Here is a 17,214-nt window from a genome sequence, read left to right as displayed (position 1 = left end):
TCCAGTTTGTTGCTTCTTCTCAGGTTGAACCCCCATTCCTTCAAGGCTGCCTTCCACCATTCCTGAATGGCAGTCTGCTATGCGAGAGGAGCTTGATGCTCTTCATGCCCAAGTACTTGGACTTGGTGCCTCTTCACCGCCTAGCAAATAATCTTGTTGCGTGCTGTAAATTGGGTCTACCGAATCAAAAAAGAATGCAGATGGTTCTATCGCTAGACATTAAAGCTCGGTTGGTGGCCAAGGGTTTCAGTCAAGAGGAAGGTATTGACTATCATGTAAAACCTTTTAGTCCTGTCGTGGAAACCTACTACGGTTTCATTTTGGTCCTTGCTCTTGCTGCTCAGTTTAACTGGTCTTTCACAGGCAGCTTGATTTACCAATGCCTTTTTGCATGGTCTTCTGCATGAGGAGGTTATATGGCTTAGCCCTCAGGTTTTGTGCAGAAGCTTCATCCTTCTGACTTTGTTTGCAGACTCAAGAAATCGTTATATGGCCTAAACAGGCTCCTCGTGGCCTGAATGAACGCTTTCACCACAGTTTTTTACCAAGTTTGGATTTTTTTCAAAAAGCATCTTCTGCCGATCCATCTTTGTTTATTCAGGCATCCTTCTTTCTTGGTGTTGTGATTTTGCTACTCTATGTTGATGATATCATCCTTACTGGTAGTCATGCTTCTCTTTCTTTCTTCAGTCATTGCTGCTGCTTTGACTCAAGAATTTGATATGAAGGATCTCGGCAGGTTGCATTATTTTTTGGGACTGCAGATCACATATCTCCCTTCCGGTTGTTTGTGCCCAGACGAGTTACATCATCTGACTTACTTAGTAGAGTTGATTTACAGCATTCCAAATCTTGTGATACTCCTTGTCTTCCTCATCATCATTTGCTCAAGGACGATGGACAACCCTACTCTCATCCTCAACAGTATCACAGTATTGTTGGTGCCTTTGCAGTATCTCACGTTCACTGATATTGCCTTCTCTGTCAACCAGGCTTGCCAATTACTGCATAATCCCATGCATTCTCATATTGTTGCTGTCAAACGATATTGTGTATCTTAAAGTACCCTTGATGTTGGTCTTCATTTTCAGGCTGGTCCTCTTTCATCTCCAAGCTTATAGTGATGCTGGATGGCCGGTGATCCCAATGATCCTCGTTCTGTCTCTGGCTCTATTGTCTTCCTCGGCTCAGTCCTATTTCTTGGGCTTCTAAGAAACAACATACTGTTTCTCGCGCCTCTACTGAAGCTGAGTATCGCGCTCTTGCGATTGCTGCTGCTGAACTTGCTGGATTCGCCAGCTTCTCTGTGACGTTCACATTCCTTTACATAATCCCTCCCTATCATTCATTGTGATAATATCTCTGCTATTTCCCTTGCTTCCAATCCTGTTTCCATTCCAGAATGAAAGCATCTCCAAATTTGATTATCATTTTGTTCCGCAGAACGTGTTAATCAAAGGTGATTTGTTGGTTCAACATGTCTCTTCCGCTGATCAATTTGCTGATATTCTCACTAAAGGCCTTTCCACTCCTTTATTTTGGCGTCACTGTTTCAATCTTATGCTTGGTTCCTCCAAGCATATGATTGCGGGGAATGTCAAATATCAAATGCTCTGCCTCAGGCCACCTCAGCTTCAGCCACTCTGCTTCAGCCACCTGTCAAAGAGAATAGAGAATATAATGGTTAGCAAGTTTGTTAATATGGTAAGGTAGTTAATGCATTCTGTTACAGCTGAGTAGAAAACGTAACCAAGCTTCTCATCTACAGCAGTATATAAATGAATGTAATAGTGCTGGGAACGTAATGAAGTGAATAAAACATATAGACAATTTCTTCTTCTTCCTCTGCATTACAGCAGTATATTTCTCTACTTCTATTCTGCTTCTTGTTCATCTCTATAATTCTTGCTAGTCTTTCACTTATAGTATATAACATCTAGATTGTGACAAGGAAGAATTAGGGTTTGCATCGATAATTATAGGTTATTTTTGTGACGATATGCTGAATTAATTCCATACTTGTAGATCGAGTTGGGTAATTTAAGATATTGATTAATCTTTTAATTTTGACAATTTAATATGTTATTTTTTAATATGATATGGCCGATAAATCATGCTTGATTACAAGCAAAAGTCACCTCTTCTATAATTGGGGACTCTTTAATAATTAAATGATTAGTATCGTTTGAAAAAAAAAACAGTTTATAATTTTAAAAAAAACTCTAAAAAAAATATGAACATTTGTAATGGAGAAAAATTTGAACCTCTTCTTGAAGGATCTTCCTCTCTCTTTTATAGCTCCTAGGCACTCTTTATCAAAGAGAAAAGATTTTGAAAGTATCAGTAAAATATCTATGACTCATCGTAGGATAAAATATCATTCTCTCGTTGGGATAAAAATATCCATTATATATTTATCAAGATAAAAAAGAGAAGCCTAAGAATTTTTTAAAGTGTAAAAAAAATAACAGGCTCTACCACTTGACTGAACCCTAACATATTGGAGTAGGGTAAACTCATCAAAACACACCTATGAGTTATTACCTTATTTTTTTTATTTTTGCCATTCTTGGGTGGATTCAAACAAAAAAATAATAAATGTTGATTGCTGTTTTTTGTGTGTAGATATCAAGTTCTTGTATTGGATCGGTATGTGAAACAAGTAGATAGGATGATGAAAGCTGGATTACTGGGTGAAGTCTTTGAGATTTACAATTACAATTATGCAGATTAATATTACTTGAGGTTTGGCCGGCAAGCCATCGGTGCCAGGAGTTTTATAATTTCCTGAGAGTTTACAAGTCAGATGTAAAAGGACTATGATAATGTGAGAGTTTACTCTACTGAATCTCTCTGTGTCGTAAAAAAACAAGGATGTGAAGCTGTTGATAGATAATGTGAGGGAAATCCTCAATTCCTCTGATGATAAGAAGCAACTTAAAATTCTGTTGTCCGAAGCTATTGGCAAGTAAAAACAAACACCAGACGACTTGTTCTAATAAAATTCTGTTTGCAGAAGCTATTGACAATTATTAAAATTCCTTCTTATGATACTAATACATTTTTTTCTATTTTTTCAGAATATAAAGTGAGGATCAAATTTGGGTTATGACAAGATAAAGAATATGAATTAATACTAGAAATTATTTTAACAACAATAAACAAGTCAAATAAAAATAAATTTCAAAATTTTGTTAAACTTGTATCAATAAAGATACTTCATAATTTAATAAATATGCTCTAATCATGGAGATGGTGCATATTAGAAACGAATCAAGATAATTTTAACCATCATAAGATATATCGATATATGATAATCGAGACCTAGGTCAATATATTGGTATAGACGAGGAATACATTAATGTCAACATATCTTGGTCTATATATGATAAATATTCTTACACCCGTAATAAATTCAAGACAAATATAACCATCCCTACAACAACAATATATTTATGATCGATTGTTTATATTAATCTAATTAACATAATTAAAACCACTTTATATAATAAATAATCAAAATAACCTTGTTAAATTACTAGCTCATAAGTTATAAAAGGCAATTTAAATTAAAATTATGTATGGAAAAAAATGAAATAAAATCTCAAGATATAAAAAAAACCATTGCAAGATGTTCTGAAAAGTCAATTTAAACAAAATTCTTTGTCATTTATTTTCTTGCCCATTCTCCACAATCAAGCAATATATTCAATGACCATGCAATTGTTCTATGAATTGAGTTACATCCCAAAATCTATACAGAGTTTTAAGTTGCATTGACAAACTTGGAGGACTCAATATGCACAACCCAAAAATTTGGTAGCTCTAAATGCAAGTAATGTGACATGAAGGGTTTAATGATATGAAATTACCAAAAAAAAAAAAAGAAGCAAAAAGTAGCAGTGTTAAGAAATTAAAAATGTAAATTAATAGCATCACTTTAACTAGAAAAAAGATAAAAAAAAATAATAAATAAAGAATGAAAATAAATATAAGATTACACCTCAAATCTAAAACTCTTCTTGATATGCTCTAACAAGTATAATCTGCAAATCATTCACAGTAAGATAGCACCTGAATTGTTAAATTTTATGAAATAAAGTACCAATAATATTTTTTTTAACAAGCATATGACTGAAATAAATTGAAATGCCATGATATATTGTTAACCAAATTAGCATTCCTTTTATTTTGCCTATACTAAGCACTTTACCTTCAAGCCTATAAATTTCAATTGATAGGATGGAGACAAGATATGACTGGTCATGTTTTAATCCATATATTACTTAAGACCTAAAATAAAAAATCTAAAGAAGGTAAACATTACATTTATTTTATAGCAATTTGGTTCAACTGATTCCTAGCTAGCTAGCTACATCAAAGTGTTAAAGGATAATAAAACTAATATTATTTTTCTTTGTAAATATAGTAAAACACTTCTAATGTTAATCTGATCACTTAGATAGTGTTTTGTTGTTATCCTGAGACAGAAGGGATGAAGATAGTGGAGTTAAAAAAATATGTTTGGTTGAAGAGATAGAGATAAAGACATAGAATATAAAAAATAAATCTATTTTTATGACAGTTTTGGAGTGATATTCCTAAAATATCCTTATAAAAAACTCTTAATTTTAAAATTATTTAACTAAGATATGGAAAAATAAAAATAAAAATTATCATGATTTTAAAACCCAACTTAGAGATCGATCCGGGCAAAGCTCGGGTTACTGGTCGAGACCTATGTCATAGGTATATAAGAAAAAGTTGTAAAAAAATTATTTTTCTCTCTTCTAATTCTTTTAATTGTCGTGACCCTCCCTTCATCAAACCAGGAATTTCAGTTTTTGATCTTGAGTTTTTGAGTTTAAGAAAGGTGGAAGGAGTAAGTAAATGATTCTCTCTCATATTACTTTTGATTATAGTTTGTTTATGGAAGAATTAAAGAAGATATTATGATTTATAAGGATTTGAAGTTTATGTTGTTAAGATTGATTTATGATTATTATAGGTTTAAAGTTAAGTGATTGATTTTGGGTGTGTTTTTAGAAATAAGGATTCGTGAATTGATTTGTTATTGGTTAAGAAATTTGGTTCAACTTTGCTAGAATATTTGGATGGTATTGAGTTTGAAGATGATAAAATTTTATTTTGGTCCTTGATATATGAAATTATAGTTTAGTCCCTAAACTTTTGGAAAATTATAATTTGACCCCTAAATATATTTTGGGATTCTGGGAAGTATTATTATGAGGTTAAGGATGATGAATCTTAGTTGATAATTGATTTGGAATATTTTCATCTTGGTCCCTCAATTTTGGAAATTTACATTTAGTCCCTTAGACTTAAAAAAATAAATTTAGGTCCCTGGTGTTTATGGATGAAATTTCAGTATGGTTATATATTTATAGTTTGGTCCTTCAATTTTGATAAAATTATGTTTTTGTCCCTATTTTTTTAAAATTATTTTTTTAGACCCTAACCTTAAGAGGCTACCTTGTTTTCTTTTATGCATTGAAATCTTTTACTTTTGATATATGATATACATTACTTTGATATTATATGTAAATATCTATTATGCCTTAATATAGGACTTGTTAGTATCTCCATGCTAACGGAAAGTAATTAGTCTATGTACACATAGTATTTTATATACCTAGTTGGTGAGAGAGGCATCAACCTGTGGCAACTGATCCTCCCACAATAGTCACCTTCAGGTATCATTTTGTCATATTTGACTTGTGTTTATCCTTAATATTCAAATTGAAAAACAAAAAAAAAATAACAAGTCTTTCAAAAGTAGCCTATAACATATTAACATTTCATTTATGCAAACCGACTACAATAGCTATACTTTTAGAAGTAATTAAAAGGCCACTTTACATGTATAATTGCTGGAATGTAAAAATATGAGACAAAAAAAAACCCATAATTTTATTTTAAATAAGTTTATTGCAGAGAAACAAAAATCTAAACTCCAATAGTTTTCTAACATGTAAGATTACTAATACTACATATAAGACTTAATCTTCAAAAAATAAATATGCATATAGGTTTCTAATTAATTATACTTGCTATCTTTGATGCACTGAAACTTTTCCTTGAAAGTTTGAGTCCTTTAATATACTTGTTATTATGATATCCAGTCCTTTAAGATCATGGGATTGTCGACACCTTAGATGCACAGATGCATCAAAGATGAAATTAAGAAAGTGACGGATGAGAATGAAAGGTTTCTCTTATGAGATTGGTATGCATGTATGAGTTTGTTTTTGGTTTTTCAAGGTATGCGTGCACCAAATAATTATTAACTCTCAAATTATTTTTCACTTTTTTTTATATATAAAAGTGTAATTCTAATCTTTTCTTTTTAGCAATAATTTTTTTGCTACCTTATTAGTATTAGAGAAATAATATAAATAATATATTGGGACCTCACCTAACAGTTTAAGCTATTGAGTTGAGATGGTTCTTTGACATGATATCAAAGCCTTGATGACCAAGCGGTTACGAGTTTGAATTCTCACCGTCCCTATTTATTTGATAAAAAAAAATCAAGCATAAAGTAGTGTGGGCCTATATAATTTTCAAGCCCAAATGGCTTTCACTTGAGGGGATGTGTTAGAAAATAATATAAATTATATGTTAAAACCTTACTTAACAGCTTAAGCTATTGGTCGAAATAGTTCTTTAACAATTATAGAAACGGAAAATTCATTGTTGTTTCTTAATATATTAGTTTTTTTTAAATATTTATTTCTTTTTAACAATGGATTTTTATTTGCTAATTTATAAATCCATCACTAATATAAAAAATTTAATATATGTTGTTAATCCATTGCTAAATCAGCATCTGAGAGCAAACAAAGAAATGTGAAAGCTCAACAAATAGCTTGAAGCTCTTTCAATTTCAGCCGGTACAACCTTGGACTATGCATGGTATTTCATACCTCATAGTCTCATACAGGGTAAGAGATACGGCTAAAATGTCAAAGCTTACGTTTTGATAGTTCAAATAGACACAAATGCATGGATAATATTACAGTCGTCTTTGGTCGGGTGAACGTGTTTAGGAATGTGGTTTTTATTATTTTTTAAAGTGTTTTTTATTTAAAAAAAAACATGTTAATAATATTTTTTTTATTTTTTAAAAATTATTTTTAAGATTAGTAAATCAAAATGATTTGAAAACATCAAAAACATATTAATTTAAAAAAAAATAAAAAATTTTAAATTTTTTCATAAATACTTTTAAAAAGCACTTCCAAACACACTCGTAGTGTCATTGATTACAAGCTATATTTTGTCCACCTGGGGATCGTTACCGGATCAATTCCCCCCGGGGAAGATACATAACGGTGATGGACGAAAACGTAACAGGGTTAGTCATCAATCAATGAGCGATTTCTTGATAAGATTGTTCAGCTACTCTTGTCTGTATTACTCTAAATATATTCAGATTTTCACATTTAGTGTGCCGTATTGGTTTAATCAGAAAGTTCGAAAGGGTTTCACATTTAGTGTGCCGTATTGGTTTAATCAGAAAGTTCGAAAGGGTTAGGAAAAGGTAGTGGTCGCCTTACAAGAACAAGTCTCGAGAGAAAAAAAGACGATTGATTGCCATAGTGGACTCAGAAGTTTCATCTTCGGAGAACTTTTGGCGACACGTTTTAATTAATTTCATCTACTGGAAGTAAACATTAATTAAACTAAGAAGTAAATGCCATGTTTTAATTTTTTATATGATTTTAAGTGCAATTCATGTTGTTACATGTCTGATATATCACAAAGTAAATGCCATGTTTTTTATATATATATATATATGATTTTAGTGCAATTCATGTTGTTGGATGTCTGATAAATCACAAGTGACTACACATACTTAAATTAATTCAATTACAGGAAAAGATTGTTAAGCTACTTTAGAGTATGCCCAAATCTTTTTTAAGTTTATTTCCATGAAAGAACTCAAGTTTGAAAAGAAAAATTCTTTATAAAATAGTTTTTTTCCATAGATTTTTTTTTTAAAAAAATATCAAAATTGTAAACTATTTTATCCCAAACGAGAGAGATAGAGAGAGTCATTTGATTACTTTAATGGATTATGTTATTTTAGGCTTTTTTTTCTTGTTTGGACCATAATTACAACGACTTCAAGTAATTAATCATAGTAAGTTTCCAATTATTGTAAAAAGAAAAAAATCCCCATCATATCCTTATTAATTAATGTATAAGTATTTTAAAAGAATATTTTAGAAAAAGATTGTATTTCCTTTGATTAATTTTCTCCTACAAGTAAGGGATTTTTTTATTTTTTTTTTGAAAAACGGAAAACTCTTTCCCTTCCCCTCTTTTCCTTTCGATCTTTTCTCCGGTCCCACGACTTCCCTTCCAATTCAATGAATCTACATAGACACATGATCAGTGTACGTATCAGGTAGTGCTACCATATATCAGATGATCGAAACCAGGAGCGGTCCGCATCAACATTAATCAAGACGGTACGCATCAACAGTACTGGTCCCATTAACCTGCCTCTTCCTAATAATTCAAACTCCACCATCTGTAGACCTCATGATTTTGATTTACACACGTGGAACACTGATCCTCAGTGTGTTGCTCGTGTAAAGCCGTGTGTTTTCCTAGTCTACTGCGCGGATTGAACATTTCTCAGAGGAATTTGGAATGGTCTAATTAATGAATCCCATGGAGAATGGCAATGACACTCTCTCCTAGCTATTTCAACTACTAATATAAGCATTGCAAGCTCACTCTATCGAGCTTGACTTGCATTGCTCTGAACAATTAGATTCTCCTTTTGTTTAATGTCTAAATGGAATTTGAGAATCATTCATCATCATCAATATCTTCATTGCGTCAAAATTTATCATGCAAGCCATGCAACAACCCTATTAATTATATTTATAATCTAAAGCAAGCACAAGAAAGGCCGGTTTGTACAGTCTTGAAGAAGAAGAAAGCAGGAAGGAAGAAGTTCAAGGAGACTCGACACCCGGTGTACAGGGGGTACGGAGAGAAATGGAATAAATGGGTGTGTGAAGTGCGCGAACCGAACAAGAAATCAAGAATTTGGTTAGGGACCTTCACTAGCCCAGAAATGGCAGCTAGGGCACATGACGTTGCTGCCTTAGCACTCAAGGGAGAAACTGCTACTTTAAATTTTCCTGATTCAGCTTTGATACTTCCTCGAGCGAAATCTTCTTCTGCTAGAGATATCCGAAGTGCTGCGCATGATGCTGTTGAGGCCTTTATACCTAGGGCTTGTTCGTGTTCTTCCCCCTCACCATCCCATCATAACTTTTCATGGGTGACAAGCTCAAGTAAAGTTTTGAGTCCAGCTTTAAGCGATCTCAATCCACATGAGAAGGTCATAGAAAATGTTTTCAAATCTTCATTAATTGGTATGCAAAGTGTTGAGGTATATGGAAAGAAGGCTCTTAATGATGACCCTTTTTCAATGGTCATGGTGTCATGCCCTAACAATTGCTCGGAGAAGGTGTCCCCTCAACCCAATGCACTGTTCTTTGATGAGGAGGCATTGTTTAACATGCCAGGATTCCTTGATAGCATGGCAGAGGGTTTGATCCTAACCCCGCCAGCTATGCAAAGAGGATTTAACTGGGATGACACGGCGTGTTCTACGGACTTGACATTATGGGAGGAGGACTAGCTAGATTCTTGGTGATCATAATTTAAAATGTTTTGCTTCTTATTTTGTTTTTGATTTATCAGCATGCGGCTATAGACTAGTACATAATAAAGTTAGGACAATTCTTGATCCTTCAGTATATCCAGCTTTCTTCGGATTCATGTTTGAGATCTTCAAGGTATAAACCTCAAGAACCTCAAGTTTTAGCTATAGATCTCAAACCCCCTAACATTAATGTCTTCTTAATTTTCATGTTCATAGGCTATAGCTGATGGTTTGCATTAATCCTCTTCTGTATTGAAACATGATCTGCTTAATTCTTAAACCACAAACTAGATTTAACTTCCCCTTTTTTCCTTCGATTTATGTTATGTTGAGAGAATCTGATCCGTATATTTGAATTTAAGTATAAAGATCAACTATATGTGATCGATATGCCTATACCCTCTGCCCTATTGGAAATACTTACGAAGTTAGGGTTTGTTTAGTATGTACAAACAAATTAACAAAGCCACTTTTTCAGGCCAGGTTAAGCAAGAATTTAATTTATACTACAAAATTTATTTTCATGCTTACTGAGTACACACATACAGAGACACTAGATGTTTAATTCACAGATTTCTTTATTACTCTCCTACTATTTCTATTTATCTCATGTCTTCACAGTACACTTTTATGGAATCAGTATCTTATTTCATTTCACATTCATTAAAAAATAAGAAGAAAAAAAAAAGGGGGATCCCTTTATCTATTAATAAATATGTAGTTGATTTTTGGTCACTGGCATCTCTTTTGAATAAAATAAAATACCTAGAGATCATCTTTCAACTGGATAAAACCAACTCGGTCTCTAGAAAAATTAACTTGAAAACATGCTCAGTGGTGGAGCCAGAAAATTTTAAATAAGAAGGTAAATTACTAATAAATATTTGATATTATATACTATATAGACATGTGTTATATGTTTATATATAAAGAAATCAATTTGAAATGCATGTACTAACTCATGTCAAGCAAAATTAATTTAAAAATATTTTTTAAAATAAAAAAAACCTTATATTATAATTATTCTTTTCGAGTTTTCATATTTTAAAACTGCTTCATAATGACTTCATTCTTAATTTCATTAAAGATATTATTTCTCAATATATATAATTAAACTTTTATTTATCTATTTCTAAATCTTACAGGAACTAGTGAAATTATTGACAACAATTCTTTGTTGACTTCTTGTTTTATACAAATGAGTTAAATATAAATATAAATATTTTTTTTAATTGTGTCCCTAATTTTTTGAGTTATTCAATACTTCATTTTTAATCACTAGTAAATTGATTACCATAATTTTTCATATGAAATTTATAACAAAATACATATTAATTCATCAAAACTCATTTCAATTCATATTCATATGCATAGAATATATCCATACACGTATTAATTTAACAAATCCATAAATTATCATAAACTCTAATATTTTTAATAACTAATTATTAAGGAATAAAACTAAAATTAAACAATGAAATAAATAGAAAAAATGAAGGAAACTCACCTAAAACATAAAGCATAAAAGGTTACTTAACTAATTAATAGTTTAGAACTTGAAGAAAAAATTTATAGAAAGAAGAGAGACAAGAATAATAATTCAAAAAAAAAAAAGCTTGGATCAATTACTAGTTAATAAAAAATATTAAACTTGTTAAATTATTATATTTAAAATTCTAATATAAAAATTATTTTGAAATAAAAGGATTAAGGGGGCAATTGCTCCCTTAATCACCATTGTGGCTTCGCCACTAGACATGCCTACGTATGGTCCTCCCTAAACAAGCTCGTCGATCAGGCCATATGACTGAACGAGTAAAAAGTCAGGGCTTGTTTGTTTTTGTATTTTAAAAGTGTTTTTTTAAAAAAGTTCAAAATTTTTTATTTTTTTATTAACTTTAAATTAATTAAAATATTTTTAGAATTTTCAAATCATTTTGATGTGTTGATGTCAAAAATAATTTTATAAAATAATAAAAAAAAATATCATTAATATATATTTTTAATACAAAAAATATTTGAAAACAACTATAATCAGACTGTTAAACAACTCTCGAATTCGAGAAACATGGGCACGTGAGTCGATGCCAATTTTCAAAGGAAATTATAACCCCCTCCTTCCTTGCGCATCATCTTTTGTAGAAGCCTAGAGGATCCATCAGGCTACAACACCCAACAACCGAACACTTAACTGTCTTCTTCTGGACTCCCGAAGTGCAAATTACACACAACTCTACTCTTAGACCTTAGTAGCCGCATGAGAGGAAACCTGTATCTTCACCGAGGAGAAACCCTAGAAATTTACACCTTTCTTTCTAGAGGATCCACGGCGACAGAGGACAAATTGTGTGTCCCCACGCCATACAGCTTTTCAAACGTAAGTGCCCGAAGCTAGGCATGTGAGAAGAGAATATTGTACTAGAAAGGAAGGAAGAAAATTTGTTTCGTGTTCCCGAAAACAAAATTTGTAATTATGTACGTGAAAAATGTGCACCAAGTTTCATGTGCTCGATCGATAGTGGACTTGGAAATCAATGGATCCCATGACATGATATATTTGTCATGCTAATATGAGTTAGGAGTTAATTTAGCTAGATTGGGTTTTTTCCTAACATGATTTATATATAGCTAGAGGAAGAAGTGATTGTTATCATTATATAGCTACACGAATATTTATGTAATTAATTTCCTCTATTTTTTAATCTTCTTACTTCACCACTGATAGAATTTGAACCTAAGATTTACAAAAATAAAAATTTTAAATTTTAACCACTAAATTTTCTTTATATGCTAAAGAACATTTATACTTACCCAATTTACAAAAAGCCAAATACATTTATATCATGCCTCGATCGGTTTAGATACGCAAGCATCATGATTTTTTTTACGATGACAATGACATTATAGAGAATTCATTCCAATAGTCATCATATATTATAAGTTATTTTTAACGTTTAGTATGGTTAGTGAATATTAGATTATTGACTTATGCTCTGTTTAGATACGAAAGCATTATGATTTTGCTTACAATGATAGATAGATTATAAAACAAATATAATTCTATCAAACACATTATATAATAATGAATTCATGACTTTTGATCATGTGACTAATATAATTTTATAGAGAACAAATCAAAATAAATTATAAAACTTAATTCCAATCGACCATGTTAAATCCAATATTGAACAATGAGATTTGCAAAAATTTTAAGTGATAAATGACACAAAAAATGAGCCAAATCATAACCTAGGTTAACATTTTTAGCACCATTTACAAGTAATGAGATTAAAATAACCTAATAAAAAGCAAATAAAAAAAATTACAAAACATAATTCTCAATCAAAAACATTATTAAATGATGAATTTGAAAAAAATTCAATTAAAAAAAATTGAGTTAACCCGCCAAACTCGCGACTTTGATCAGAAGAACAGGGGTAACATAGTAAAAAGCAAAATTCAATGTTGAATGACTTGTGATCTGGGTCACGAGACCAAAATAACCTCTTATAAAAATAACAAAAACAAAAAAACAACTTAATTTTACTAGGGTAAAAATATAAAAACCTGTGACCTTGATCATGGAACCAAAATATTCTCATAAAAAAATAAGTCAAAACAGATTATGAAACTCAATTCTCAACAAACTCAATATTAAATGATGAATTTAAAAAAAAATTAAAAAAAAGACACAAATAATAACCCGAGTTAACCTGTTAAGTATCATTCATGAGTCATGGGGCTAGAATAACCTAATAGAAAGCAAACAAAACAAATCATGAAGTCTGATCTTCAATCAACCCAATATTAAATGATGAAATTAAAAAAAAAAATAAAAAAAATTGAGTCACTGGGTTAACTCACCAAACCTATAATTTATATCATGAGAGCGAGATACTTCAATAAAATAAATAAATTTAATATTAGAAATACTCTAATAAAATAAATAAATTTAATATTAAAAAAAATTAAAAAAAAAAAACATTGATTAAAAAAATATTATTTCAATGAATAGTATTTTATGAGAAGGGGTACAATAAAAATCTCTATATGAAGTTTTTTTTTATTAAAGTAAATTCTCTTAATTATCATTTAAAATTGTATAAAGAAAAAACCTAAGATTTCTTATCAGTTTAGTTATGTATGGTCCGATTAATAGCCAATTAAATAAATTTGTTTGGATAAATTAAATAATAACTTTACATTATAAACAAAAGGTGAATTCTTGGTCGATAATAATTAAAATGCATCACAAAAAATATCAATGTCATTTTCTTCAAAAACATTTGTTCCCGGAGACGGTCCAATAGGCCCAAACAAAACCGAAATAAAAGTATGCCCAGTAAATGGGCTATGAAATCTTAAAACGAACACGTCATTCCCTTGTTCATACTTTATTTTTTCAGCCTCCAACGCTTCGTGGCATCCTTGGATCCAGGTTTTTTTGTGGCTGGGAGGAATTCGTGATAGTTTCAAGGGAGCTTCCAGCTCCATTATCCTTCGAGGTGACGGGCAAGTAAACAAAACCTCGTTTTCTTATAATAATGTCACCATTACGTTGACTAGCAATTTGCTTTGAAGGTTCTTTGCACGTTATGGAGGGTCCAATGCCGAACCCACTTGGCATTAATTAATGTCCATGAGCCATGCCCTCGACTAAAGTCAACTTCAACAGTGCATGCTTTCATGGCATCTTGTCTTCCATCTAGGGAAGGCGAGGAGAAACAGTAGTGGTTACAACTTGATTTTCGAGTGGAACTCGGGACAGGTGCTCAGTAGGTTGCCTCCTGCTACTTAGATAATGCAATGAGAGATGAAGAAGTTTGATTTTCTTATTATATTGTAAACCACCTTGTTCTATTTCCTTGAAACTACTCAATCTGAATATTTTATTGGATATAATCATATTTTGACGTATTGAGAACAAGTCCAGAGGTCGGGAAGAAGCTAGGAATAGGTTTGTATCTTCTGCAGAGAAGGTTTGAAATGTTCAGCAACAAATCTACCAAGTATAAATTTATAAAATAAATAAATTGACCTCGGAATAGTTTAATGGAAACCAATACAAGTTGAAAAAAATGCCGGAACTTTACTCAGAACTTTGAGCTTCATCTTTTTCTTTTTTTGCTCCAGGTTTCTTCCCATCTAAGAAATTCCTAGGGGGATTTTAGAGTCTGAATAAGATTATTTTGCGAATTGTGATTAGAATCTGCTGAAATTCTCTGAAGAAATACATGGAAACAGAATTAAGGCTCATCGGAGACCAAAGCCAGGAAAATGCAGGAACCTCTGATGATCATGTCACTAGCATCATGGAGGCAGACAGGCAATGGCTAAAATCAGTGGAAAAAAAGACTAAGCTATTGCCAAAATTGTTAAACAATTCAGCCGGCAAGAGCTCTTGCTGCATTTTTAGAGTGCCTCACAGCCTCGTCGAGATTAACAAGAAGGCCTATCATCCCCATATTGTCTCCATTGGTCCTTACCACCATGGCAAAGTGCACCTCAAGATGATCGAAGAACACAAATGGCGGTTTCTTGGTGGTGTTCTTGCTCGAACACAGCAACATGGTATTGGGATCAACGACTTCTTCAAAGCCATAGCACCGATTGAGGAGAAGATAAGAGATTGTTACTCTGAGACTATTGAATGTAGCAGACAAGAATTCCTTGAGATGATGGTGCTTGATGGGTGTTTCATTATTGAGCTCTTCTGCATCGTTGGAGGGATAGTGCAAGGAGATATTGATGACCCTATATTCAAAATGACACGGATGATTTTCTTTATCATGCGTGATCTTCTCAAGTTAGAGAACCAAATTCCCTTCTTTGTTCTTGAAACTCTGTTCGAGACCTCAATCTTATCTTCAAGAAAACAAAATGTTTCATCCCTTACTGTACTTGCCTTGAAATTCTTTGATCATGCTGTTCAAAGACCTCCTGAAGTCCTAAGAAGGTATAAAGACATTAGGGGGGGGCCATTTACTAGATTTGTTTCGCTCGACTATCATCCCTTCATCCCAAGAAGTGCATAGAAAGATCAGTCCATTCCTTCAATTGATTCAACCTGCCAACAAGCTCCATCAAGCTGGAATAAAGTTCAAGCCAAGGGAGACTGACAGCTTCTTGGACATCGAATTCAGCAATGGAGTCCTTGAAATCCCACTTTTAACAGTAGATGATTTCACTACGTCTGTCATTCTCAATTGTGTTGCATTTGAACAATGCTATGCCCATTGCTCAAACCACATTACAAGTTATGTTACCTTCATGGGCTGCCTCATCAACGCCCCTAGTGATGCGGGGTTCTTATGTGAGTACAAAATAGTTGAGAATTACTTCGGAGCCGACGAGGAAATTGCTAGTTTCTTCAATAATGTTGGCAAGGATGTTACTTTTGATATTCAGAGGAGTTACCTGTCGAAAGTGTTTGAGGATGTCAACGAGCACTACAGCAACAATTGGCATGTTAGATGGGCAGAGTTCAAGCATGCTTATTTTGACACCCCATGGTCCTTCATATCAGCTTTAGCTGCATTTGTTCTACTCGTCCTCACTATGATACAGGCCTTCTTTGCTTTCTATGGATATTTCCGTCCTCCTAAACAGTAATTACATTCTGTTGTTCTATCTTGCAAATTGTACAATCGGAATACACTGAGCGATGAAAAAACCGTTCTCCTTGCAACTCTTTGCTGTCTTACCAAACTCTGTAGTCTGCAGTCTCAAGTAATGATAGTTTTCATAAAGTTTATGATGACAGTTGTACATTAGGCTTTTGCTTGCTCAGAATCATTTTTCTGCGCCTAATTTGACAAAGGAAAAGGCAGCCAACGGATGAAGACTAGGTAACTTTGTTGCATTGAGTGATCTATATACATTCCTGCCTTCCAGGTTCTGGTCAGGACTGCGAGACAAATAAAATAGAGAACAACTCGAATTGCTTATTCTGTAAGAGAAGAGAATGAATCCCAAATGTTGAAAGAAGAGAATGAATAAAAAATGCTTCTGCCGCGGCGGTTGTCAAAGAAGCTTGGAATCATTGCCGTCCTTTTCTTCCTTCTTTGTTAGAGAATCGCTTAGTTTAATGGGTAGCTGTTGAATTCGTGATTGCTTTTGGTTCTTGGTTTTCTTGATGATGAGTGAGTGATGAGACAGGTTGGGTATTTATAGGAGACAAAGAACAATCTGATATATTCTTGATGATGAGACTTGGTAACTGATCGAGGAAGATTCTGGGCCCAATAAGAATCCGAAGTCTGATGAAGTTTCTAGTAAATTCTGGATTTAAATTTATGGACATGTTTTTATTTGGGTTTGATTTCTAATGAAAGCACTTCGGACATGCAAAGTTACACAAGCAAGTACAGAGCGTAAAAATATTGAGATATTGCAAGAAACTAAGATTAGAACTTATTGAAGAAAAGCATTAGACTTCCACGTCAACACATATTGCAAAGTCCACCTACAGATCGGATGACAGAGTTTTACAGATTGCAAAG

At 32.5% G+C, this 17,214-nt stretch overlaps 2 protein-coding genes across 2 annotated transcripts; both read left to right on the top strand.

Moving 5' to 3' along the window:
• The first annotated feature begins 8,763 nt into the window (after positions 1-8,763).
• LOC118040085 (dehydration-responsive element-binding protein 1B) lies at positions 8,764-9,988 on the top strand. Its single transcript, XM_035046947.2, has one exon. It carries the CDS (start codon positions 8,831-8,833, stop codon positions 9,686-9,688), a length of 858 nt encoding a protein of 285 aa, XP_034902838.1. The 5' UTR covers positions 8,764-8,830; the 3' UTR covers positions 9,689-9,988.
• A 4,958-nt stretch (positions 9,989-14,946) lies between these two features.
• LOC118040086 (UPF0481 protein At3g47200) lies at positions 14,947-16,324 on the top strand. The gene is made up of 2 exons (XM_073408921.1): positions 14,947-15,668; positions 15,856-16,324. Exons 1-2 carry the CDS (start codon positions 14,947-14,949, stop codon positions 16,322-16,324), a joined length of 1,191 nt encoding a protein of 396 aa, XP_073265022.1.
• The last annotated feature ends 890 nt before the right edge of the window (positions 16,325-17,214 follow it).

The sequence above is a fragment of the Populus alba genome, chromosome 4 (assembly GCF_005239225.2).
Source record: "Populus alba chromosome 4, ASM523922v2, whole genome shotgun sequence".
Classification (NCBI taxonomy): Eukaryota; Viridiplantae; Streptophyta; class Magnoliopsida; order Malpighiales; family Salicaceae; genus Populus; species Populus alba.
Note: the sequence above shows the minus strand (reverse complement) of the source record. Positions and strands in the feature narration are given on the sequence as shown.

Excerpts from the sequence above, each read along its gene's own strand:
- LOC118040085 (XM_035046947.2), top strand. The coding sequence starts at position 8,831 with ATGGAATTTGAGAATCATTCATCATCATCAATATCTTCATTGCGTCAA.
- LOC118040086 (XM_073408921.1), top strand. The coding sequence starts at position 14,947 with ATGGAAACAGAATTAAGGCTCATCGGAGACCAAAGCCAGGAAAATGCA. Across the intron at positions 15,669-15,855 it reads CCTCCTGAAGTCCTAAGAAG|CAATGGAGTCCTTGAAATCC; the intron begins GTATAAAGACAT and ends CATCGAATTCAG.